Source organism: Antedon mediterranea, chromosome 3, assembly GCF_964355755.1.
Source record: "Antedon mediterranea chromosome 3, ecAntMedi1.1, whole genome shotgun sequence".
NCBI classification, from domain to species: Eukaryota; Metazoa; Echinodermata; class Crinoidea; order Comatulida; family Antedonidae; genus Antedon; species Antedon mediterranea.
This window is the reverse complement of record NC_092672.1, coordinates 10695511-10722914: the sequence shown is the minus strand read 5'-3', so window position 1 is coordinate 10722914 and position 27404 is coordinate 10695511. Positions and strand designations below refer to the sequence as shown.

At 32.6% G+C, this 27404-nt stretch overlaps 1 protein-coding gene across 3 annotated transcripts in view; it reads right to left on the bottom strand.

Moving 5' to 3' along the window:
• Positions 1 to 1802: 1802 nt before the first annotated feature.
• Positions 1803 to 27404, bottom strand: part of LOC140044855 (protein dispatched homolog 3-like) — a 29633-nt gene continuing 4031 nt past the window's right edge. For 2 of the 3 annotated variants that reach the window (XM_072089541.1, XM_072089542.1), the window contains exons 2-17: positions 26387 to 27242; positions 25579 to 25719; positions 21176 to 21297; positions 19423 to 19694; positions 16593 to 16753; positions 15402 to 15529; positions 14634 to 14788; positions 13982 to 14149; positions 13129 to 13479; positions 10964 to 11185; positions 10413 to 10657; positions 9127 to 9265; positions 8349 to 8485; positions 5125 to 5404; positions 4654 to 4820; positions 1803 to 4167 (exon numbers count right to left, since the gene is read on the bottom strand). In XM_072089541.1, the coding sequence (XP_071945642.1) occupies positions 3802 to 4167; positions 4654 to 4820; positions 5125 to 5404; positions 8349 to 8485; positions 9127 to 9265; positions 10413 to 10657; positions 10964 to 11185; positions 13129 to 13479; positions 13982 to 14149; positions 14634 to 14788; positions 15402 to 15529; positions 16593 to 16753; positions 19423 to 19694; positions 21176 to 21297; positions 25579 to 25719; positions 26387 to 27229 (3897 nt within the window). In that variant the 5' untranslated portion in view covers positions 27230 to 27242 and the 3' untranslated portion in view covers positions 1803 to 3801. The remainder of the gene's footprint in view (positions 4168 to 4653; positions 4821 to 5124; positions 5405 to 8348; positions 8486 to 9126; positions 9266 to 10412; positions 10658 to 10963; positions 11186 to 13128; positions 13480 to 13981; positions 14150 to 14633; positions 14789 to 15401; positions 15530 to 16592; positions 16754 to 19422; positions 19695 to 21175; positions 21298 to 25578; positions 25720 to 26386; positions 27243 to 27404) is intronic. The other variant, XM_072089543.1, reaches the window with a different exon arrangement.

The window sequence follows — 27404 nt, the reverse complement described above, 5'->3', positions numbered from 1 at the left end:
TTTGCAGGATAATTTTGTGCCATCTAAATAATTATGCAAATTGTATAGTTTTTGCCAAACACATTCATATGATACGTATAGTATTTTTGTTTAAATTTTAAATTTTCTTTTCTTGCAGTAAATTGAATACTGCTTTGTTATCACACAACTTATTAAAATATTTCACATGAACTATGACTTTTGACATGCAGTGTTGAATTGTCTTGTAACCTCTGTATGTGAATTTATGAAATTATATGCCATTAAAAGATGTTTTTTTTAATCCTTTTTGTTAATTTGTTTGCTTGCACAATAACTTTCATTGAATACACAGATTTATATTTGTATTATAGAATTGTGTTGACATGACATTTGGGTCCTGTTATCTTATCAAAAAGTCCATATTTTTGGTAATTTTTTTAAAAATGCCTTTTCTATAGGAGGATCGATTTAGTCAGAAAAATTGCTACTTTTTTTTGTCGACAATTCATTTAATTTCATCTATCTAAGTATATACTAAGTATATATAATTTTACCCTTTACCTGCTATTAACAACCGTTTATACTATAATATCTCATTTTTCTTCTTTTGATCAACAAATTGCCCAATGTTATTGTTATTTTGTGGGTCAACATGTTAGGTCAACCGTTACTAATCCATCCATGACGTAAATCATAAAATTAGCAACAGTTTTTTGTTCACAATTTCCTTATTTAATCTAAAAATTTCCAAATATATATATTGAATACAATTGAAATTGCAGTCCCCCAATTACCAACAATTTTTGGACCAGCTCATGGGTGTCCAGTATTTTGAGAGTTTGCTTTCTGTGTAGGCTACTGAAAGTAGGACTTTTCTACTTGTACAGTACAGTAGTGAAGCTGTAGCTTTGTAGTTAACATTTCATTTCATTTCATTATTTATTTGGTCTATTTCAGTATATACATAACAAAAAAACAAAAAACTGAAATTGGGGAGACCAGGGTCAACCTAAGTGAACTTAATCACTGTAGCTGAGCCGGTTGACCCAACCCCAAAGTCAGTTTACACATAAAAGACATAAAGACAAAATACAGTTACAGCGAATCAAAATGAATATGAACTTTTCTAATGAAGGCTGATGGGCTTTCTAGGACTGCAGCATCTGTCAACGGTCTGGGAAGCTGGTCCCAGACACGGGGTAACCTGATATAAAATGGTCCTACGACACTATGAATCCATGTTTTGGTGATTTATCTGAAAATCCCTGTGCTATATAGTACAGGCATTTTTCGATAAGTTGCCACAGTTTATACCTTTTTATATGTCAACATAAAGTGGTCCAATGACATAATAAGATTAGTCTATAAGACTATAGGATGGTGATTTTGTTGGAAAACCGGAAAATGTTGACCCTATAAATATCATAGATGGTGATATGCCAATATCTGTGCACATTATAGCATGGTGATTGAATTTTCAAAAGTACATATTTTGGGTGATTTTTCAGAAAAACATAAAGACATAAAGTGGTCCTGTGAAACTATAGGATGGTGATATGCCAATATACGTGCACATATTATAGCAATACTAGTGCATGATTATTGATTCTTTAAAAGTCTGTATTTTGGGCGATTTAAAACAAAAATCTCTGTGCTATAGTACAGAAATTTTGTTGAAAAATCGGCAAATTTTGACTTTTTTATTTGTCACCATAAAGTGGTCCTTTGACACATTGACCTATGACACCATAAGATAGAGATATGGCAATCTACAAACAAACAATTTGTTTGAACATAGGAACAAAGACAAGAAAAAAAACAATCATCTGATTTCAACTTCACTATAAAATTTAATGACTGGGTAGCCTACACACCATACTTAAGAATTCACATACAGTTTGAGTAAAATAAAAACAATACAAAATACATGTAATTTGATGGGAATATGTTGTTAACATTGCATTCCCAAAATAACCATTTAATTTATGTCTTAAATATTTTTGTCCTGCTTACTATGTGCAGCACATTTAATATGATAAATAGAAGGAAAACTACATTAACTATCATTTCCAGTTATTTTTACAGACCACTTAAGTAATGTAATGCTCACCATTAGTAGGGTGTACCAAAAAAGAAGTTGGTAATAAACAACCTCTAAAACACATATGTTGCATGTTAAATAATTTTAAAGTATGCATTTTAGGTCAATATTGTCCATATAGTAACATTTAAAAAAAAATTAACTGTTTCAATAGATTGTCACAAAAACTGATTTGTAATTCCTTAATACTGTATATACAATACATTATAAAAACAGTGAATGTCCCAAATATGTCGCCATAACAGAAGTTCTATCACATTTTAGTAAAAATAAACTTGAATACAGCACGTCTGCCTAGATTTGCAAATAGTCAATTTTGAGGGGCATTCTTTATCTTGGAAACCTCTTTTGTCGTTTTAAATAAATAAATTCGGAATGTAATACACATAGAAATAATTTAATAAAATCTTCTTTCTTTCAAATACAACAACAATCATCAGGATTTACATAAATTTAAATATGCTAATATTTATTCCATAGAATCTAAAAATATCTTTAAAAATATGTTTACTTCATCATTTATTAAAAAAATATTGTTTATACGATTTATTATTTTAGTATTAATTCCACACTGCTTTTTTTATAATGTTCAATTAATATATATCATTATGAACTGAATATTTAATGTATTAATTTGAAAATATTATAAATATGAATCCTATAGTTACTATTTATAATTCCTGAAACCCAAATTATGAATATGCATAAAGGTATAATGAATATTTAAGTATTATTGTTTGCATTCAAAAGTAAAGTTATTTTTACTTTAAAAACAATAAAACAAAAAGTCAACTAAGCAATTGCATAATAATTATACTCATGTTATTATAAGCTCATGAGTTTACTGAATTAAGTTTTATAGAAACTCGCCAAAAACCAGACTTTTCTTGTGGTCAAAAGGGTCCTAAATAAATGTGTTTTAACCATTAAAACACATTTGGAATGCCAACATTTCTGGAAAACCAGACATATTAGGCCAGCCCCAGAATTGTATTTGTGTACACTTCTGAAATGTATGGTGTTAAAGTAAGGGATATTAAAATAACATGGGCCATGGTTTAAAAACTCTCATTCATTTTTAAACCAATAAAACATATTTGGAATGATGCCAGAATTTCTTGAAAACCCAACCACAAGCCCATGACTGGCTGATACACAGCTGAATTGAATTAACGGTTCTGGAATTTAGAGTCTAGCCTAAACACCAGCTCACATTATCACTAATACTTACCAATCATAAAAACTGAACTGCTGCTACATTTAGTTTTAACAAATTTTCATCAAAATAAATATAATCCCTTGAAACCATTATTGAATGGAAGAGTAAATATACATTCTCAATATTCAACTTGAAACATACATTATTTGTGTATTAGCAAAAAATATATAGTTTGAATATTATTTTGGAGGTTAACTAGCTGCCAGCAGTGAACTAAGGCAACATTTTGATAACTAAAAAACACATATTTATTCCAGTTTCTATTTAAAAATGTTTTATATTGGTGAAAGTACACCACTGGAATACCAACACTTTCTACCTCTTAGTCTTGCTTTTCTAATTAGTAACTAAACGTTAATAACTCACACTGTTTAAAATAACTTAATTCCAAAATTTAAAAATTCTAAATAATATAAAATCATATTAAGGTATATTCTGTATGAAATTCTTCTTTAAAAAAAATGCATTTCTCAAATATTTGCACTAAAAATTGCACTAAACTTACATACATTAATAAGCTTTAAAACAATTCCGAGCCTGAAGGGCCTGGTATTTTGACGCCATTCAAATGTAGGCCATACAGACCAGCGATTCCTGCACCAACTAACACAACAACAATAAGGCTGGACACAACAAACCATTTGAAGCTCCACTTATATTTAGCAGGTGCGAAACAGCTGAGGAAGGAACCGCAAGCAGTCATTGTGTACAGAATGGATACAAATGTATTCAATGCGACTATCTTGCCAAATTTGGAAAATGGTTGGATTATCGTGAAGCAGAGTGGAACAGCAGCAATTATGGTAGTGAGGGCACTACTGAATATGGAAACACCTATGCTGCTGATTGCTTGAGATGTACGCCAACAACGCAGAGATTTGTTGTCCTGAAAAGGAAAAAAGAGCTGATATTATTTTTAAAGTAATGTAACTAAACACACCTTGGCAAAATAGAACCATGAATACCAGAAAATCTGACCCAAATCCGATAATAAAGATCACAGTTGTCACAAATATGTTTTTCATCTACAGGACCGGGCTGATTGTAATAAATTCACTGCCACATTGTACATTGTACAATTATGGAAGCGGTATGGTGTTATGGTAAGGGATATCAGACAAACATGTGGGATCGAGACCTGTCTCTGACATATTACTTGTCTACTTAAGCAAAATACTTTACTCTAATTCCCTCATCCTTCGTGTGGGACATAGAGCTGTTTACATACAATGCATGATAAAGAACGTGGTACTTTATTTTAAAATAGTAGACTTGTCTCCCAGTGTACTGATCATGGTCCTTAGTCTGGTACTGAAGATGTCAACCAGTATAAAAAAGAAATAAATAAAATCAATTCTAAATGATTTCTTACTGTCTTTATATTGGAAGGTGCCATTTCTCCAGCCATTAGGTAACCCTCCACTAAATGAACACAGTAATCCACTGATGATCCAACCAAGATCGACAAAGAAACGGCTTCTACTGCACCCATCTGCCAGCCCAGCAAGTAAAACATTGACACAACTACCAAAATGACACCTAGATGAACAATAACCAATATATTATTTTCAGTTCATTTGTATGTCTTTTGTCTGAGAAATGTTTCAAAACTACCGCAGTCAAAATTCATTTGAATGCATTAAAGATTAGTTCATAAGGTTCAAAATGTAATTTGGAATAATAGATGTGGTAGTAAGATATAATAATTTTTACGCTTAAAGTTATTTGTTTTCAGTACTTTCCTTTCACATCTTTATTTCATTTCATGTAAACAATATTCTTGTTAATAAATCGATTGATTGAATTTGATCAACATAACAACAACAAACTCTGTTAAACTTACCAAATATGGTCATCAAAACAATAAACAGTAGGACAATATGCCCAGTAAATATCACGACAGCAACGATGCAGACGAGTAATGAGAAAGCTAGGCCATACACTGCGCTCGTAACACCAATTATCTCCATAAATACCTGCTTCCAATATTCACAAGTTTGAAACATTGAGCCTAGCTGCTCAGCTTCTGCTGGACTCAGTTTGTCAATTTGGTCCTGAATGGCATCTTCCCAGAGGAGGTAGTCATTGTAGGCAAGGAAAGAAGATTTTCCCATGTAAATTTTCTGCAAAATAACATATAATGAGATATATGATTATCAAATTGTTCTATTGGGGAAAGTACACCACTGGAATATGAACACTTTCTACCTCTTACGCCCGTATTCTTAAACCGGACTTTAGTCGTAGTTCAAAGTTCGACTTGAAAAAGTCGTAGTTCGAGCTATTACTTCAAATTCGATGCAAAAACGAAGTAGTCGAAGTTTGCAGTTCGACTTAATGAAGTCGAGCTTTTAGTCGAGTTGCACACGTCTGGGTACCAAAGGCTAAACATTGGCCAATGACAAGAGAGTATTTGAGGAGCAGACGAAATTTTGCGCATTGATATCAATTTCCATTTTCTTACAAAACTTTTTACGCATCAGGACTATATACATGAAAAATAATTTTAATCGTTAATTATTAGAACAAGATCAGTATTAATTTAACAGTGAAGTACTTTTAATTAACAACAAACAAAATCTTCAAAATATATTTAGGAACCATGGCGGTACGGTAACTTTCATATTTTCTAGGCCTCCAACAAAGTATGATCGCGACGAACCACGCACTTCCTAGCGTGACAAGAAAGCACTAGGCCCCCTAAACATTCCACCGCGTGGTGAATTGCCGCATCTCCCATTGTCGCTATGGCGTGACCTAGTTCAAGTCGGACTTACGCGAAGAAAATAATGTAATTTGTATACAGTTGTAAATAAAGATGATTTTCATTATTATAACTTATACCAACTAGATGGTACGCTCGCTTCGCTCGCGTACCATCTAGGTCGTGCCCACAGATGGTTCTCGAATACACAGTAATTTCAGCGTAACAAAACTGGCGATTTCAAATGTACGTGCCGCAGGACTATTGTCGTTTACAGAAACGAATAAATAGACACGATGATTTATGTAGTCAACTAAAATTAGCACCCCGGGAATTACTTCCGAAGGAGAAACTTATCACAAAATGAGTCCAAATTTTTGATTTGGACTCATTTAAAGAAACCCAATTTGTGTTTTGTATGGGTTTTTTTTATATTAGGGTTGAGGGATGGGAAAGCGGATAGGTACAAAGAGGAACAATTTTTAAATATATTCTTTATCCACTCAGTAACGAAATATTGTTTTCGTGTTTTATAGGCCTATAAATAATATACCTCTAAATACAGTATTTACATTTGCGATTTAATACTTTGTTAAAACTGTCACTGTCATAATCGATTGAAATATTAAAGTACATGTCACGATACACCACTACGACGTTTATTTTATTGGTAATTATTAATTAATACAAACGTTGAGAAGGAACTGTCAGTATAAAGTTTATTTGTATATAATAATGTGTTTATATATCTAACAGTAGATCCTATCCACAATCTCAGTAATAAAGTTTATCTGTATATATTTTTACAGTACGAACATTCACAGTAAGAAATGTTCGATTCAAATGAGGACTAAAAATAGTTACAGTATTGTCAAAGTATTGCAAGTTTATTCTCAAAGGGCCCATATATTTACCTACCGTATGTGTTAAATCAAGGGCTCATAAATTTACCTACTTGTGCTAAACCAAACTCTGGCAGACTGAGAGATTGGGATGTTCCATTCATCGCAAATCAATACATTTGTATAATCATATATTAAATCTATAAAAATAGTATTTTTTAAAGAAAATCGGCCTGTCTTCAACATTATGATGGTGTACTCTAGCTGTTCAACCGGTTTTCAGCTATTAAAAACAATTATCGTAGGAGGAGATAGGAAAATGCGAAGCCTCCTCGCATTTTTGTGGCGGGTATTTTTCAAGATGGACATCCATTAGACAGTGTATACCACGATCGGAAAACACCCCGATTTGGGGCAAATCGTTGAACCTAAATTCGTTTTAATCGTCAATAACTAATTATCTAACTCAATTTAATTAGTAAACAGGGTTACATCAGGTGGTTAAAATCAGTACCGAAAGTACGAACCAACTTTACATACCATCGAGTAAAAATTCTAGAAGTAAGGCGCGATTTACCGAATTTTGCCCTTACGTAAATTTATATATAGATGTATATTTAATTAAGCTAATATAAATATAGATATTTCATTCTTCAATATCTGGCCAATATAACAACTCAATGACTGTTACGTTTTTTATAAACATCGTTTAAAAACCATTTAGTCGACCATTTAGCCTGCCCCCTCCAGGACTAAAAAAATCGATCAAAATCCGTCTCGATTTAGTCGAGGTTGGCCTGAATTAGTCGGCGATTTAGTTGAAGTTCGGTTTATGAATTAAAATGACGTCATTTTTTAAGTTTTAGCTCGAACTACGACTAAAGTCCGGTTTAAGAATACGGGCGTTAGTGTTGCTTTTCACACTGTTTAAAATAACTTTCCAAATTCCAAAGTTCTGTGCGATATAACACTAACCATTCAAAAGTGTTTTTTTGTTATTTCTCAATAATAATATTAGTCTAATACAATAATATTTTGTATTTTTTTTTTATTTTTATAGATGTATGTCTGATCAACAGCTATTTGCATTGCATGAATTAAAATTTACAGGTGCTTCACTGGATGTGACCTTGTTTGCAGGAACAAACATATTCGTGGGTCAAAACAGATCTCCTGTCATAGTTCATATAGTTACTTAAGTTGTCTTTAATACTACTCCCCAAGCCTCAGAATGAAACTTATAAAGCATCCCATAGTATTAGGATAGTTAAGTATCTGGGTGTTGCTCTTGCAGTTGCCATGCGTAACAGGAACCCAGCCCTTATTTCCAGAGAGTTTTCTATACTTTAAACTAATAAAAGTTATAAAAGAAAGTGATCATTTAGAAATATCAACTCTCTTGACATTGATCAAAGAGCTGTAATGAAATGGAATATTTCCTTTCTTTTGATGACAATTTGTTTGTTACTGCAATAAATTAACTGAAGTAATAAGTAAAAAGTACTAAAAAGGTTCACTTACAGATTCAAAGGCCATGGCATACCATATTGGATTTTTATGCCGATCAACACCAATAGCGCTCTTTGATCTCTGACCTTTTAACAATCGTGGTTTTGGAACATTTGCACATTCTCCACCAAGACTGTCTAAATAGCCCTCTGAAAAAGAAAATATGAAATTAGTGAAAAAATCAGTAAAATGTACTTTTAAGATAGACTGACTGAAATAAAACCGTTAACAATGATCTATTTGTCTCAGAAATAAAAAGTATTGTACAGTATCAGAAATATTCAATAAAAAAAAAAATGACTTTATCTATGACCTAATAATAATAATAATTAAAATAAAGTTTATTATCCTTTTTATTTTTTTTCTTGGCTTATTTTTTGATGTTCCTTTTCAATTCCATCTGTTGTTATCTTTTATACTTAATAAATAAACTTTAATTATTGTATTGTATAAATACTACACATACAATCAATTCTACTGTATGACTAAATGTCAATAAACCCTATATGTTGAAAATGACCTAAAAACCATGTATGCAAACTTTGCATATATATCTATTTTCTTTTACGCATTGCAAAATTAAGTATGGTGAAACTCCAGGTAATCAGTTTTACTAGCTGAAACTCTAAGATTTATGAATACCGCATTTAGTGTTAATAATCATAAGTTCCTTTATACCAAAGGCAATGATTATTCTGAATTTCACAGGTGATGAGATGACTTATAAACAATCCAGATTCTAATGCACATCTTTTATAATTTACTGAATATTCATTCCAAAGTATCTTACCCATCGAACTTGAAAAACATTCTGCGCCTCCTTCATAAACAAGATCATTATTTGAGGCCAAGTTCCGACATATTCGGCACATCAGTTGCATCGTCTGTTTGTCCAGTAAATTGAAGGCGTTTGTGTATATAACTTTACCCTTTAAAAAATAAATACTAGCAGTTGTAAAATGATAATCTCTTGATTTTTTTACACATCCAACTGAATGAACTGAATAGAATTTGAAGAGACTAGGGAATAGGACTGCATAACACTGGAAGAGACTGTAGAGAACTGCATAGGACTGGATAAAACAGGAAGAGACAAGAGAACTGCATAACACTGGAAGAGACTGTAGAGAACTGCAAAGGACTGGATAAAACTGGAAGAGACTAGTAGAAAACTGCATAGGACTGGATAAAACTGGAAGAGACTAGTAGAAAACTGCATAGGACTGGATAAAACTGGAAGAGACTGTAGAGAACTGCATAGGACTGGATAAAACAGGAAGAGACTGTAGAGAACTGCATAGGACTGGATAAAACTGGAAGAGACTGTAGAAAACTGCATAGGACTGGATAAAACTTGAAGACTGTAGAGAACTGCATAGGATTGGATAAAACTGGAAGAGACTGTAAAAAACTGCATAGGACTGGATAAAACTGGAAGAGACTAGTAGAAAACTGCATAGAATTGGATAAAACTGGAAGAGACTGCAGATAACTGCATAGGAGTGGATAAAACAGGAAGAGACTGTAGAGAACTGCATAGACTGGATAAAACTGGAAGAGACTGTAGAAAACTGCATAAAACAGGAAGAGACTGTAGAAAACTGCATAGGACTGGATAAAACTGGAAGAGACTGTAGAGAACTGCATAGGAGTGGATAAAACTGGAAGAGACTGTAGAGAACTGCATAGGACTGGATAAAACAGGAAGAGACTAGAGAACTGCATAGGACTGGATAAAATTGAAAGAGACTGCATAGAACTGCATAGGACTGGATAAAACTGGAAGAGACTGGTAAAAAAACTGCATAGAATTGGATAAAACTGAAAGAGACTTTAGACAAAATAAGACATAAGTCCTGAATCATGACAATGCTTTATGTCAAAGTACACAAAAAAAATAATGTATTAAATGACATCATGAGCTATTCTTAAGTGCAACTCACAAAGCCTTGGATATACAAGGTATGTTACTTATATCGAACAAATGCATATATGTATATATGGCTGACAGTAATTACAGGTCCTAAATAGAAACATTGCTGGATTTAAACATTTTAATTTATCAATTAACGTTACCTCATTTTCATTTACAACATGCTTGCCCTTAGTTTCATTTCCTTTACTGATACCATCTATACCAAAAACCACATACACCATAGCAGTACTGTCAACAACTGGTCGTTCAGCAGCATCTCCACATGAGTCTCCCTTGCATGGATTGTATCCTTTTCCAGGAGAACCACTCTCATCTTCATCTTGTGAATGTTCTTGTGAAATAGATGGTGGCAAATACGTAGGAATGTAGGGTGGATGAATTGGTTCTGGAAAAAAAAGTTATTGGGAAAATTTAAACAAAATCAAAAGATCAAAAAAGTTTTGTGGAGATATTATCAACATTTAATTTAATTATTGTTCAATCTCAGCACATTGAAACGGCCAAGTATGTGTTGCATTTAAGTACAAATTGCTTTATGCGGTGTGAAGGTTATACGGTAGTACACACATAACAGTGAAAAAATTACATGACCTACAAAATGCCTGTGACCTCATTCCTACAGGAAGAATCCATTAATGCACACACTAAAAGCACATTTTATTACACAGAGAAATAAAATGATTACACAAACCATTAACACATTTGCCTGTGTGTACTACTGTTACGTTCCACAGAGACATCGTACACTTGACTTGTCGAAAGATACATTCATTCGGATAGGTTAACCCAACTGACGTGCACACTGATGGTCCGTTGGTGGAGCAGTAAAAATTGCAAGAACAAACAGGCACACCCTTTTCCATGTGACATTCTTTAAGATTAGGGCAGATAAAATCACTGCATGTTTTTTTTGCTGTGAACGGAGAAATGGAAATGGAATGTGAATACTTTTTTAATTAATTAAACATTATTTGGACGATTTTAATAATAAATAAAATTTGAAAAAGAAAATTCAGTAGTTAAGTAGTAGTAGTAGTACAGTGGTAAGAAGCTAGTAAGAATTGTTTGTGTTTTAGTTGACTAAAATGTATAGTTACACACTTTTCTTCCATCTTTTATTATAGTTGTGATATGCATTGTTCACTGAATACATGAAACAGACAATGTAATTGTATTCATGGGTGAATTTTGAACAATGTATTGAGAAATAAAACCAATTGAATATGGCATGCTTTATTCCTGTGTTGCACTTTATAGCCTGAAATTATAGCATAGAATGGTATGCTAGCGTTGACATTTCAGTTCAAAATACTATTTTTTTTTATTTATTCATGTTGTATAATGTATTGTATTTTGTAAATAAGATTATCCTATAATTATTATTATATTTTAAAATCTACTCTGTACATCTACATCAATTTTTTTCTTCATTAATTTTGTTTGTAAATAATTAGCTTGTCTATTTTTTTTTATTTCTCCCCTCATTATCTTTTTTTACTGGTAAACTTCAACTAAATTATTTTTTTAAGAGTAATCTGAGGTCTCTATCATACAAACCCCTTGGTGTGCTGAGACCCGATGTCATCATTTTCTTGAAACATTGTACAATACATTTACTTCTTTTGATTGTGATTTGATGAATAAATGTATTTGTGTTTTTGTAGCAATCATTTCTTAAGATAGATGTAAGTTATAAAAAGTTACGGATCTTAAAACATCAAAATATCAGAAGAGTATTAGAATAGCACACACCCAAACACAAAGAAATTAGAAAAACAACATGCAAAAGAATTCATAATGATCGAACAAGCATCACAGTTACAAAAGTGCAACACTCAACTTGACTATTAATGATTTTGTTATGCATTTCTTAAACTAGTAGAATGGACCAAATTTCTGTTTGTAAACCTGCAATAAGTCAAAATTCTGCAAATGAGACTTCTAAAAAGCTGTTTTCCAATGTTTGTCAACTGGTCTACACTGAACAAACTTTGCTAAAGCTTTCTTGACAGAGTTGTCTCGAGTTTGCACACATAAGTTTACCTGTGTAGGGTTTACATAAAATTAATTTCTTTGAGCATTAAGCCTGCCAAAATGTTCTAATACACACTTGTATAAACACTTGTACACAGCATTTAACATAAAAAAACCATGCAAAACAAGTCCATTCACAACAATCATTATTAACATAATATGCACATACAGTAGCAAACAAAATGAAGAAAAGCACAAAACCAAACAAACACAAAACCCCAGAAAACAGAAAGGGCAGGCAGTTTAACATTTTTGCAGTCTATTATAAATTCCAAACATTTCTAAAAGATTACTGACCACAGAATGACAGTCTTAAAAAGATTAAAATAAATATTTTAATACGTTTTAGCAAATGTTGAAAGAAAAATAGCCAATTTTTTTTTTTCAATTTACGTTTGTAAATAAAGATGTAGTGAATATGTAGTTGATTATTATTCCCACCAAAGCTTAAGTCTCAGTCACATTTAGTTGAGTAAAACTTTCCCCCTATACCCTACATTAAATATTCTCCCAGTGCAACCCTTGTTATGCAACAAAGCCATAAGACCCATATTCTGTACAACTTTCTCCCTGTGCAAATCTCTCCTCATACGACACTCGCCCTATGTTAATATTTCCAGGTGCAACCCTCTCCTTATCAATCATTTAAGCCATTAGGCCAGCATTCTGTAAAACCTTTTATCTGTGCTAATCTTGCATCAGATATTTTGCCATTGCAGCCTTCTCTTAACAAAACATTCACACCCTCTCCCACATAAGCTATTTAGGGAGGGGTTGATTTCAATGTAACCCTCCCCTGCCTAACACATCTGCCCGACTTACATGCAGTGGTGGTGGCAGGAGTAGTTTCCTTCACCGTCGGTGTCAAGGTTATGTGAGTTGGGTTAGTTACCACATTCCGGTGAGTACCATGCGTGACTCTGGCAGATGGCGGAACAGCTGTCACTTTCTTACCGTGATACATCGTCGTAGTTGCAGGGATTACCTGAGCCACAGCGGCCTGGTAGAAACCTGAACACTGTGAGCAGTGGATGTTACTGCTGCTTAGGTTGTACGCAAGATCCATCAACTGTTGGAGGTTACTTTCTTCACTGTAGAAAGTCGGTGGTTGGGAAGCGGGCTGAATTTGCATGACAAGGCCTATAGATCCACCAAGTAATAACACAAAACCAACTAGGAAAAAAAACCAATAAATTAATTTAAAAACAAAATTATTGTAATATGGAAAACAATCATTTTTCCTCTTTGTTTTGTACAGCTCACATCATTTCTCTTGACAACGGGCTGAAAAGGACCAGGTGGATTTTCCAATATATGAATAAACCTTCAATAAAATGCACACAAGTCAGAAGTGTACACTGGACCTCAAGTCCTTTTCCAAAAAGACTTGTTCCACTACTAGAACTATGGTCGAGAAAATCAATAAACCTGTCAATCAAATGACGCCATGACCAATTAGAACAATGAAATCGATGTATCATCAAGATATTATTGCTGTTACGCATCATGGCATATTTGATTCAACGTGTGAATAGGCAGCATAAATTGTTATTATATGGTTCTAGAATTAAACCTTTTCTAATATCTTTTGCTTTATGTAGTCATTATCATCCTAGTATAAATGGGCGTTGTTCAGAGTTTAACATCTTTTCCTATTAATATAAATAAACCTTACCTATAAACCACACTCTAAACTTGATTACTGGCTCTGCTACAAAGCGTGCCATAAAAACTTGCAAACCCTTGCTAAGATTAGAAGCAGACCAGTCCTGCTGGTTGCTGTTGGAATGATCAGGCGATGGTGACAGATCAATCAGGGCCACATCATCATCATCTAATAAATCTACACCAATATATAAAAAATAATAATAAATTATATTCAAAAAAACATTTCAATACAATAAAGAGTAAAACCATATAAATTCAGGAAAAGAAATCGAAAAAATCTATATAATGACGATAATAACAACAAGAAAATGTGTTGTAAAAGCGTGCAACATAGTGTGTAAGTTTGTGTGACGCAGTCTATTGGACTACTGATCGTGAGGACGAATTTAGCACTCATCGCATTGCTTGAATCCTTAGACAAGATATTTTACTTATGTTTGCCTCTCTCCTGGTAAGCTCAAGACACAACTTTGCGCTAATTTCTAGCTGCATTATGGAAGTATGTTACCACACGTGCCGGATCAAAAAAACGACGAGGTATAATATGTACAGCGCTTATTGTTCAGATGCGAGTGGTATGATGTCCCAGCTACAGACAATTACAGAAATCCACTACATCAAAGGGTGTGTTTCGACTCAAACTACTACAAAATATATACCTTGGTGTAGACAGTCATCTTCAATATTAAGCAGTTGAATGTCGCTGTCATCCAATTGTGTGGTAGAGTTAGAGGGTACTCTCTGTTCTTGGTCATGATTAGCAAGAACACGGTGAAGATGCGATGAACCATCACCTCGACTACACTTTTTCAATCTAAATATCATACACACATACTTATTACTGTAGCAATTGAATAGGACCTGTGGTAAGGACACTGTAGGCCTGAACTTCAGCTGATACTACTTTAATATTTTTGTATTATAGGCATTTCACAACAGTAACACCTTGTAATGGAAAATATGCTTAATATCATGAAAACTGAGATAAACATTGTGTTTAATGTGCCTGGAAAATTGCTTTAAGGCATTTTGCAACATAGCACCTTATAATAGAAATTATTGCTTTAATATGATACCTCATGGACACTGTATTTAATATAGCTGGAAAATTGCTCTAATAGTGATTAATAACCCATATTTGAACAGTAGGTCCAGAGTTGATGTGTTTAGCAACTTAAGCAAAAGTGATTTATCTGTAAAACAGTTATTTCATTGTGCTATATCAACAAGTCATAATGTATAATTTATGAATACAAAATGTAGTTAGTCTTTATATTTGGTATCACAGTATCCCTTTATTTGCTATACTAGAAAAGGTGAGTTACAATTATGTATTAAAATACTGTAACAAATAAAAAAAAATGGAGTGAAAATGACAATCAAACAAATTAATATCTTAGAAACAAAAATCTCAGAAAAATACTAACAGGGCAGACTCGCAGAGAAAATATCGCCCCCACAAGTTCATTGCTGATGGCATGATAGTGACGACTGTGAACCAGCAAAAAGACACCAGCAAGCTCATGAAAAGACCAAAATCATGGATGGCGGGAATCTGAAAATAAAATGAACAATGAAATGAATGAAGATATTTCTAATGTGGATGCTATGTGTTACTGCATGACTCTCCCCAGTTGTCTGGAAAAAACTTTGTGTTTCAGTATACTGTACAAAAGTGTCATAAATATGACGGGAATCGCATCCAATTTATGAGTGGACTTCTATTTAGTTCAGGATTTCATTTTTGCAGTTAAATGATTCTCTTTTAGCCTCCACTAATTTTCTCTTATCTTTTATGACATAAAGGTTTGAACATATTGAACAACTTTAGTTGTAGCTATAACTGTAACAAACAAATTAATACAGGTATATATCATATATTATGATAAATATATACCTGTATTAATTTGATATCCCATTGTGTCTATGATTATCACTGACTAGGAAGGTGGATGGACATGATGATGTCATATCAACTATAAAAGCTTGAATATGAATTATGATTCTTTGAAACTTTATCTTGGAAATTTTACAAAAGTTTCAAGACTATACGTAAATATTTGTAAAGACCGTTTTCAAAGCCAGAATTAACAATTGTCAATTGTGGATGCAATTCTATTTCTGTACTTGTGTTTCATGGTCTCTCCTTTCGTTTCAATAGATCTGTATGTTGTACACTTGCTAAGTAAATATCGCATAATCATCTTTCATATAAAGTTACTAGATACCATTGTAAGTTTATGAAGCTTCTATGAAGCCATTTCTAGTGCAGGTTTCAAATTCAAACCTGGTGTTATCAATGTACAGTATAAAGATTTGTTCAAATAATTATAATTAGCAAAATATATCTACATATTTAATATTGATATGATTTTATGAAAAATAACTAGCACTTTTAACAATCAGCAGATTGTCCCAAAGCATGTGATGAAATAAAATAATGAATTGAACTGAATTAAAACGAACAAAAAATGTGTATTTTCAAAAGGGTTTTGAAAACTGATTAAATGCAACTCTTGCATAGAATTGGGAAGATTGTTCGGAGTTAAATTGAATACTTAATCATAATTTTGAATGTAAAATTGTAAAAAAATGAAACAAAAGACAAACTAGCAAACCTGTGAAGCCATATTGGCTGCAAAAGCTCCAGCAGTTGTGGCAGAAGTGAAAAATGTTGCAATACCCGCCGTCTTAATGGTATAGCCCATCCTGAGGGCAGGCTCCTTCAAATGTGTGGCTTGTCGATATGTGTTCATGAACACAAAAACATCGTCCACACCTAAAATGAGAAACAAAACAGTGATCTGTAAAAAAGTTTTCATTAGCCCTTAAGTCTATAATATTATAACCTTTAACACTAAAAGAAATGCCGGAGTTTTAAAGGTTATTAGTTTTGAATTTCAGTATCAACATAAATGGTCAATCACATAAGAAAAAACAGAAAATACAGTTACTATGCAGTATAAAATGAAGTGTTAAATATTTTTAGCACTTCAAAAAAATTTAGGAAAAGCCAGAAATTATGTTAGGGTCCAAACAGCTCAAATTATTTTTATAAAATGTTGGTATTCTGAAAATGTTTGGTCTTGGAGGAGAGTCAAATGTAATGTGTACTAAAAAAATCAAACTCATAATATTATTCTACAGAAATTTCATAGATTGCAATCCAATATTTGTTCTTTGTTTTAATACATAGAGTAATTGTGTGTATCACGTTGCTTTGTGATTATCTATTAATTATTCAAGTTAAGTTAGAATACATATAATTTTAATGTAGATTTGGTTCTTGTTATATAACGTCATAGTGAACATCCTGTTTCTGTCATAGACAATTAATTATTACAAAATTATAATAATATAAGGCAGTGAGTTAAAATGTCAATGATTTTAGAAGCCAATGAGGGAACAATCTCTTTTTCCATGATGTATTCCAACTAAACAGTCCATAAATTTAATAATGTAATGTAATTTCAATAATGTCTAAATCTCAAATAAAAAAGTAAATGTGTTTCAATTGTATTCAAACAATAATTAAGGCTCCAAAAACAAACATTGATAGTACTTCATCATGTCCATATATGAGCACATCACATTTTTGTGTCACATAAACTAAAGTTTGTTAATGTAGATAGAGCTTAAAGCTGGGACACACCAGGACAATAACGATGAATGATAAATGATAAACAAACATTGTGCTTACATTAAACAAAGTGAATTAGAAAATGTTTTCATTCTAGAATTATAGGAGAGCAATTTATGCAAACTTTGATAAAAATAAATTTTTTTAAATCCAATCAAATGATATAACGATTAATAAGAACAATCAAATCATTGCATCATCACATATCATTGCTCTTACTAATTCATCTCAAAGTTATTTGATTGGACGTGTAAAAATGTTATTTTCATCAAAGGTAGCATAGATGAAAATTGTTCAAATATTTTTTGTTTTATGTAAGAAAAATGGATACTTATCGTCGATTGTTGTTGCCCGAGTGTAAATGGACCTTAAAACGAACTACAGTAAAATCATTAATGCAGTGCAAATGGGCCTTTAGCTGAATCTACAGACTATAGTATCCATATCTGTATCTCAAAAGCATTACAGAGGATGAGCCAATAGGAAATGTCGTTTTATCAATTCCAATTTAACAATTACAGAACGGAACTTTAATTTAATGCTAATGTCTTTCGAGTCAACGCAACAAGGAACTGTAGACTACCACGCGGACGACGACATTTTACTTTCTGCTTCATTGAATTGTCATTTCGGTAAAGTCAAATGTACATGGTTATCAACCTTTATACAAACCCATAAGATGGCTTAAAATGACCTAAAATGGTGTGATCACACCAGAGAGGTGATTACAGTAGAAGGCTAGAGGGCGTACTAGATGGCAGTGAAGGTGGATCTTATGGAAAAGTTCCCTAAAAGATGGCCACAGGGCTTGATCAACAATTTCTAAACTGATTTATAATAATAATTAATATTATTTTTTGAACAAACATATAAAAAAACAAGACAAATATTTAGTTTTAATGTATATTATATATTTTAGATTAAATATTTCAAGAATGATAGTGAGAATAATATTTTATAGAAATGAATTCTTACAATTTGTTTACAAGAATCATTTTAGAATACAGGCACACTCCATGCCAACAGTAAAGTTATTTTTAGAACATTTGTATAGAAGTGTCTATTTAGGAGGCCTAGTGATATCATACCAACAATTGTGAAATAAAGAGAATTACAATGTACAATAAACAGTACATTGTAATTCCTTTTATTAACTCTATAAAAGAAACCAGGTTGAATTTCTGACAGTGTTGTTTACACACCAGAACACAAATCTTTATAATAACGAGGTCATACATAAAGAATCATTACAAGGTAAATTATAGGGTTGTCAACATTGATTTAAAAGTTGTAGTGTCACTTCAAATTAATCTGAATTGTCTTTTCAGAGTAGATAGGATATAATCGGTGTGATCATTTATGATAAACCTTCTAAGAACTGTAATTCAATTGGACAATAATGGACATTCCAAGGTAGTAGAGTAGTGGACAATATAACTAAGTCAAGGTAGAGTGTTATGTACAAGTTCAAGGGTAAAAGTACTCTCCTAATACAATAAATTATTAAATGTCCTGTCTGTCTGGTTTGAATTTGGAAAATGAAAAAAATGTTTAAAATAGGGTAATTTTTTATTCATATCTTTCATATCTGTAAAATGCTACCTTTTAGCCAATATTATATCTCTATATATTTTATTGTTTACTGTTTTATAATATTTTTATGTATTATACATGTAATGTCGGGGCCCTCATGAGACAAGCCTAATTTGCTTCTAGTGCGGGCCCCAGTTAATATTGTTATAACTGAATAAATGTGTATGAATGAATAAAAGTTGTAGCACTGTAAGTACAGTATTTATAAAACTTACCGATGCCAATGACAACAAAAACCGACACAGCGTTGAGCATTCCTAGGGCGGTTTTCAGAAAGACCATACGATAAATTGAGAAAGCCCAACAGAAGCTCAAGAGTACGCTCAGCATGCCCCATACAGTCAACCAAAGAGAGAATGATGTTAGGATGAGCAATACAATAATGATGAGCACTAGTGTAATGATGCTAAGGAGAAGATCATGATGTAGCGATGACTGCACCTCATAGTCAAATATTTCTGTTCCTCCATACAGGACTTTTACTTTGCTGTGGAAAATTTTGTTATGTATTGTAAAACTTAAAAGTAACATTTTTTTTTAATGTACAGTATAATAATCATCCTCGGAAAGCGAAGATGCGAACCGATGGTATATGAAGGCATACCATGAGATGATAGTAATCTTTTCATTCATTTATCATCCACATGTGTAATTGTATGTACATGGCTATAAAAAATTCTTATATCAAAACAAACATTTGAATCTGGTGTTGCCCTTTAAAAACTTGATTTAGGATGATGTCAAAACAAAGACATTTTTTAATCTTGAGCTGGCAAATTGTTTGAACAATTTGGACTCCAAGAAGTAACAAGTGAAGAGTTGCCCAAAAGGTTCAGTAATTCAATTACAACCCGAAAAAAATGTTTGACTTAATTATCTTTTAAAATTTATTTTTCTGGCCCCAAAACAATATTTTTTTATAATTAAATTAATATTATGATTATTGAATTGCATCCTTAATAAGTTCAAGAATAATCATTTATATACAATGAAGTAAACAGGAAGTTGTTAGAAAAATGAAAAAGTTTTAGGGAAATTCTTCAGGTTGAGTTCAAAGCAGGATACCATCAGATTTTCACAATGAATGTTTTCACAATGTATGTTTTGACAATGAATATTTTCACAATGAATGTTTTTCAAAATAAATGTTTTTCACAATAAATTTTGGCCACAATAAAGCTCAACTGGCCATTGGCTACAGTAGGAACCAAGTAGATTTATCAATTATTTTAATTGCAAAGAGCCATAACAGTATGTACACTAGTGTGCATAATTACTATAGACAATGGCCATGACCATTATGTTATTACTGGTAAATGTCATGTTGTTGGGGATTAGAAACTCTTGTACTCATGAATTAATTAAAACTGTGAATATTACATTTGTATTACCTGTAATATGTTAATGCTTCTTATGTAGAAAGAAAGGATATTGTCAACTATAGACGAATAATGCATTTCTTTTTTAATAAAAAAACATACTTTTCAATGTGAGTGGGCAGGGGATGATCCAGGTTTTTGAAATAAGGGGGGGGGGGGGCGGGGGAGAGATACGTCGCTAATTATTTGAGCCATAGGTTGCCCATGGTGGGGCCTATGGCAAAGCAAATTTAGGTAAATGAAACCCCTAGATGCCCGATAGTTGGAAATGGTACTCTCGCACATAAAATTCATGAAAAATGACACTTCCCACTAGTCTAGTTGGCCCGGAAATGACACTACATGTATGTATTGTGCAGGAATCGGCAAAATGATGATACTTTTTTTTGCTGGTAAACACAGTGACATAACATTTTTTTGCGTTTGTTCACTGTTGAAGTTTTCTTTTTGTTTGAAGGTTACTTTGAATTATCAATTTAAGGAAAAATGTGTGTACATTTTTATTTTTCCAAGTAATTCAGTATGTGACACATGGGGATGCTAAGATGCGTATAAATGAATAATTCTACAAAAATCTTTATATACTCACTCTGTTGACTGTTCCTCCAATAAATCAATATAGGTGATAACAAATTTGTGAAATTCAGCGCTCTGCTCATCACCGCTTAAGCTTGACTCCCATGATTGACCTATAGGCTTGCCAAATAACACCTTTTCGGAAAATAATAAGTAAATGTTATAGTAATAGAGAATTTATTAGTTTTTTTTAAGCTGATAATACCTTGATATTAATGTTAATCTTATATTTTATATATAAAAATATCTTAAAGGTCTCCCAAGATGGAATTTGTTGCCAATATCACACTGGGCTTGCTGCTTTAGTAGCTAAATGTTATAAAACCATTGATTAATGTGTACCATTTGATACATAGTGTTGTTCAGTATTTCTGTTTAGTAAAATTTCTATTGTTCTGTTATCACTGTAGCTTTTTTAGAAATTTTCTTTTAATTATCGGATAATATCCTTTAATTTAATTTAAAGGCTGGTGATTTAAAATTCAACCTGTAGTGTGCGTGGTGACAGCGAAAATCAAAACGATGTATTTTTATTGGCCTTGCCTCCAATCTAGCTTTCAACATTGATTAAACATGAAAGCAGCAGATTAATTGAATACAAGTCCATGTTAGAACAGAAAATAAATAATATGATTTGTATTCATTATTGAATAGAAGCTCTGACATGTTTACTTATTAAAATACGGTAATGTTATTGAGCATTGTGAAAGGAAGTTTAACACGGACAACAAAGGACATTGGCTAGCCTACAGAGTCTTGCATGTACTGTACATTAAGTTAATCTGTGTCGTACATTGTTTCTGTCAACAGTAAGAGATTCAAACACTATATACTGATTTTTCATCATGGAATAAGGCATGAAAACATTAAACCTAGCTGAGCTAGCTAAACTTGGTATTCTCTGGCGTTTATGGGTTCAAAACTCCACTAGAGAACAATTATTTTTTCAAATTTTACTGAGAAATCAATATATCCATAGACTTTAGCAAAATATTCTATTTTTTTACAATATAAAATCTGTAAAGTTTGCTTTTATTTATGACAGGCGATATACCAGTTAACATCATTGGATAGAATCAATACAATAACCAGACTTTACTACATACAGTACTTTATTAACAGCACTGTATTTGTTTGCGTGCTCATAAATATAGTATAATGAAGATAATAAATATTTCAAGCACACAGTAGTTCAGAAAATAACATCAATAATTAAAATGAATATTACTACTCCACACAATCGATTTTGTTATTTATTGTCTATTCTATATTGTGTATTACAGTAAGGGTGAAAATTGTTTACACATTATTTTAGGATGTGGCTTTGGTCTATGTGAAGAATATGTTTACTGGCTATATACAGTCTCTAGATCATCAATAGTTACTTTTTAACTATTTCCTTATAAATATATCACACTCCACAAACAAATAGGGTAGTGTTTCTGCTGCATAGAATAATTTCAAAATTGCTTTAACAATTATTTTATATCAACTGCATCTCTGCTAAATTTGTGGTCATAAAATAACCGTTTAAATCAGTGGGTGTTCGTTGATGAATATCGTTATTAATACCTAAAATGCAATGGGCACTGGCAGCCAATTCAAACGTTACTACAGTGTAGCTGAGTCAAGTCCAGCGACTGTCAATCAAATATAATTTGCACAGTAATAACTGGTTAAATGGTTTTCTAACACAATTTAACTGGTTACTGAAAATTTGTCCTGTTTCTACTGCTAAGAAATTGGGGTTAATTTATTCACACGGTTAATAACCGGTTATTTTTCGCAGCAGCAAAAACAGGACCATAGTTATTATAGTGTGGTAACATAGCAGCCAACGACCACACCCATGACCACACCCACTACAGCCACACCTTGCTTCTTAAGCTCTGTCTGCACTATCAAACGTTATGTGACAACAAAATGTGATGTGCCCATATATGGACATGATGATGTCATATCACTACCATATTTGGGCAATTTACTACCATATTTCGGCACATCATAATTTTTTGTCAAACTAGTTCTAGTGTAGAAATGTCTATAATTTGATATAACAAAGCTCTGTCTACACTATCAAACTTTAAGTGACAAAACAATGTGATGTGCCCATATAATAGACATGTGTTTAATGTCATATCACTACTATATTTGGGCACATCACACTTTTTTGTCAATCTCGTTTGATATTGTTAGATAGACAGAGCATAACGCCGTTATGACTCAAGTACTTAGTGTCGGAATGACCCCCCCCCCCCCCCCCCCCGAAGCGTGACGCTTGATATGAATCCTGGGGAGAACACTGATAATGGTATACTTTAAACTGTGTAGTTTTTGTATTGAATACAATAACAGGTATACACATTGATTAATAGTGTCACTCTAAATATCACCTGCAGGCTATGTGTAAAAAAAGAATTTCCTTGTAATGACTATTAGTGCTGATGGAAATAGTAGACAATCCTAAAATCCTGAATGTGATAATAATTTACTCGACTTTGTTCCTTCACCAATTCAATAAAATTGGGTAATCCAACTTAAGCCACAAAATTTAAGCTATTGTTCCTTGAAAATTAAATATTTAATGTAAAACTGTTTCCTCTAAGTATGTATTATCATGGAGGTATAAAAAAGAAGGAGATTCAACTAGCTTGCCTCCTTTGATGTATTCATTGCATTACACCTCCAAGGTATTATCTATCAACACACAATCTAGATACTGGTCATTTGATTGGATGGTTGTTAGTCATATTAAAATAACTGCACAATAGTAGCTTGATGTTATATAAAATTTCGCTGTGGACAAAAAAATATTTTTTTGCTTGGCGTATAATAAATAATATTCAAAATGGTAGTTGATCAAAACTAACATTTTTGGAGAGCAATGTACTAATTAAGAAAAAAAACACTTAAATACAGTAGTTAATAGTTTTTATGATTTTGATTAATTCATGGGATCTATACAAGATGTGGAATCATTTGGTGAAAGATGATAATTTTGTTATATTTTCACATTTTTGTTTTATACATAGCCTATGTTAATACGTGAACGTAATTGGTTGAAACTGCATCACATGACTATATATGCTTTGGGAAATATATTTCCTCGAGCAAAATATCAGTCCCTCTGGAATGTGAAATCACCTCTAAACAGGCAATATCTGTATAATAACACACCTATCATGAATTATGTCATTCGTTATTTGGATACTGTCAAACGCAGAGTTCTTAGCTTTTCACTGTAGTCTTCACTTTTCGTAATACTAATGGCTCATCAAAGCTCCATCCTTATTGGCTATGAGCACATTTTGTTTGTTGTTGATTTTATTATAATAATCACGTTTTACCAGGGTTTACTACAAATTTACTGTAGGCCAAATTTATTTCCATTTCTGTACACGTCGTCCAATTTTCCATAGTAACTACGGGCATTTCATAGTAGTAGCGAGCAAATAGCACTTTCCAATGCTTCTTATTTCCTTCTGCCGAGTTTAAATATATTTTTATTCAAATTGTTGGTTTTTTTTGTTCTAAATTGAGCTCCAGCCACTGTAACCTTCACATTTCATGAATAGAAGTACTCTTTTTTTGTGGTTTTATTTTCATCCAATAATGAGTAACTTGCCAATTACAGGGTGAATAAACTATTTTGTAATTTATTATGCCTATCTCTATGATTATGCTAATAAAGTTTCAAATATGGTTTAGGGAGTGAAGTTTATAGAGTTGTGGTACTAGGCCAGGCTTGAACTTTGGACCTTGGGATTGGAAGGCAAGAATAACTGTATTTTGTCTTTATGTCCTTTCTGTGTAAACTGACTGGGGTTGGGTCAACCGGCTCAGCTACAGTGATTAAGTTCACTTAGGTTGACCCTGGTCTCCCCAATTTCAGTTTCTTTTTGTTATGTATATACTTAGATAGACCAAAGAAATAATGAAATGAACTGAATGTTAACTACAAAGCTACAGCTTCGCTACTGTACTGTACGAGTAGAAAAGTCCTACTTTCAGTAGCCTACACAGAAAGCAAACTCTCAAAATACTGGACACCCATGAGCTGGTCCAAAAATTGTTGGCAACTGGGGGACTGCAATTTCAATTGTATTCAATATATATATTTGGAAATTTGTAGATTAAATAAGGAAATTGTGAACAAAAAACTGTTGCTAATTTTATGGTTTACGTCATGGATGGATTAGTAACGGTTGACCTAACATGTTGACACACAAAATAACAATAACATTGGGCAATTTGTTGATCAAAAGAAGAAAAATGAGATATTATAGTATAAACGGTTTTTAATAGCAGGTAAAGGGTAAAATTGTCTGTCAGCTTCTAGATTTTACATACAACAGTTGTAAATAATGACGACATTTTAAAAAACACCGTGATAAAGTTTACAGTTTGTTTGCTTACCTCAGTCCGTAAAAGTGAGCTTTGTTTGTTTGTACTATTCATATTTTGATCAACATAATAGTACACGTTCTCGCTCGACATCGCCATTTCAAGCGCTCCATCTATGTTGGCAAGTTCATTTCCCATACCATCATACCTGATCTGCAATGAAAATCATGAATCAACAACACAATAATTAGTATTTTATTGTATTTCAAATAATTAAATTTAAAATAGAGTTGTACTATGAAACGAAAAGACAATCAACAACATAGGGCCAAGAAAGTTACTCAACGACAGGTCTTTAATTAACCATATAATTTTTTGTTTATTGATGACTTTATATGGGTATAGTTTCCAGATAAAATTGACAGTAAAGAAGATTTCAATTTCATGATAGCATTAAAAGTGAAGTGTTGATACATCAAATAGCAAATGATTAGTATACAGTAGTAGTAAGTGATTTTCATTATGACAGCGATCAAGCATCACACATCGCCATACACGTCAAGCCGGAGGCCCACGCATCTGCCGTGAGACCTAACCGCAAGCTCCCATGCCACACACATACTGTAAAATCTCATGCTTTTTTACCAATCTCAATTTTTGGAATTACTTGAAATTTTCTAAATGATGTTTATTATACCTAGAATCACTGATCCATACACCACAAAACGTTAAATCTGTTTTTGGTTGTTTGAAGTCAGGAACATATTATCAGGGCTTTTAACCACAGTCGGCCGGGACGATTCATTATAATTTAGTGTGAGTATTAGAAAATTAAGGCCTATCCACAATTTCTCATCAATTAATATTATGGTAAACTTACATTGTTTCCAATTTTACTGGGGTAAAAATAAGTCATCAGAGAGTTCAAAGGTGAACAGTAGTGGTACTTAGCTAGAGCAGGGTCATTTCTAGAAGACATTGATCTGGAGCAAAATCTACTAAAATCTTTATGGTTCATAATCTTCATTTCAATTTCATGTATTGTTTCAAGTCTTTCTTCTGTAAAAATGTTTAAATTATTATCTCCTTGCGCGACGAACACAACTTCCATACGCCACATGGAATTTCGTGGTGGGAATGTAGCCTCATCAACTTTCCTCCGCAATCGTCTATTTGCTATTCTATCTATTGCACTTCCTCCTATGCTTCTTTTTGCTTTATTACTCTCTAGTGTTAATCCGGCTATCATCTCTTTTCGTGCTAAATTTAACGATTCTTGTCGAATTGAAGTCACATGATTAGGGATTTCAAACGCATCGAGCGAAATGTCAAAATGCGGAACAGGTTTAATATAAAACATAGATAGTCCCATTAACGTCACTGGTAAACAAAAACTGACAATTAACACAACAACTCCAACGTTTACACGGACAAATAAGTTTCCTAAAAGTTTCCAAAATCGGCCAAGTTTAATTTTATATTCAAAATCGGACCTATTGGAAAATCTCTTAACATCAAACCCTCCCCACAGATTTCCGCGTGTGTTTTGAAGGCTGTGTAAAATGTCCTCGTTAAGGATGTCATCTTCAGACGTTGTCTCAGAACTGGCAATTGATGTTGTAGACTCTGATTGGACACTACCAGCCTCATATTGAAATGTTGGTTCATCATCATAGTCCATGTCAAAGTTCACAGAACCGGTGTTAAACTGAAGCCGAGACATTCTACAGTAAGATCTGAAATTCAATGAAACATAGGTAAAAATAAATAATATATAGTTCTATACTTCACATTCTTCTTTTTATGTGCAATACATTATATTACACAATACAAAAACAATGGTATTGGTAGTCTATGAAAGAGACATTTTACCTACATTACACTGTACACTACTACAA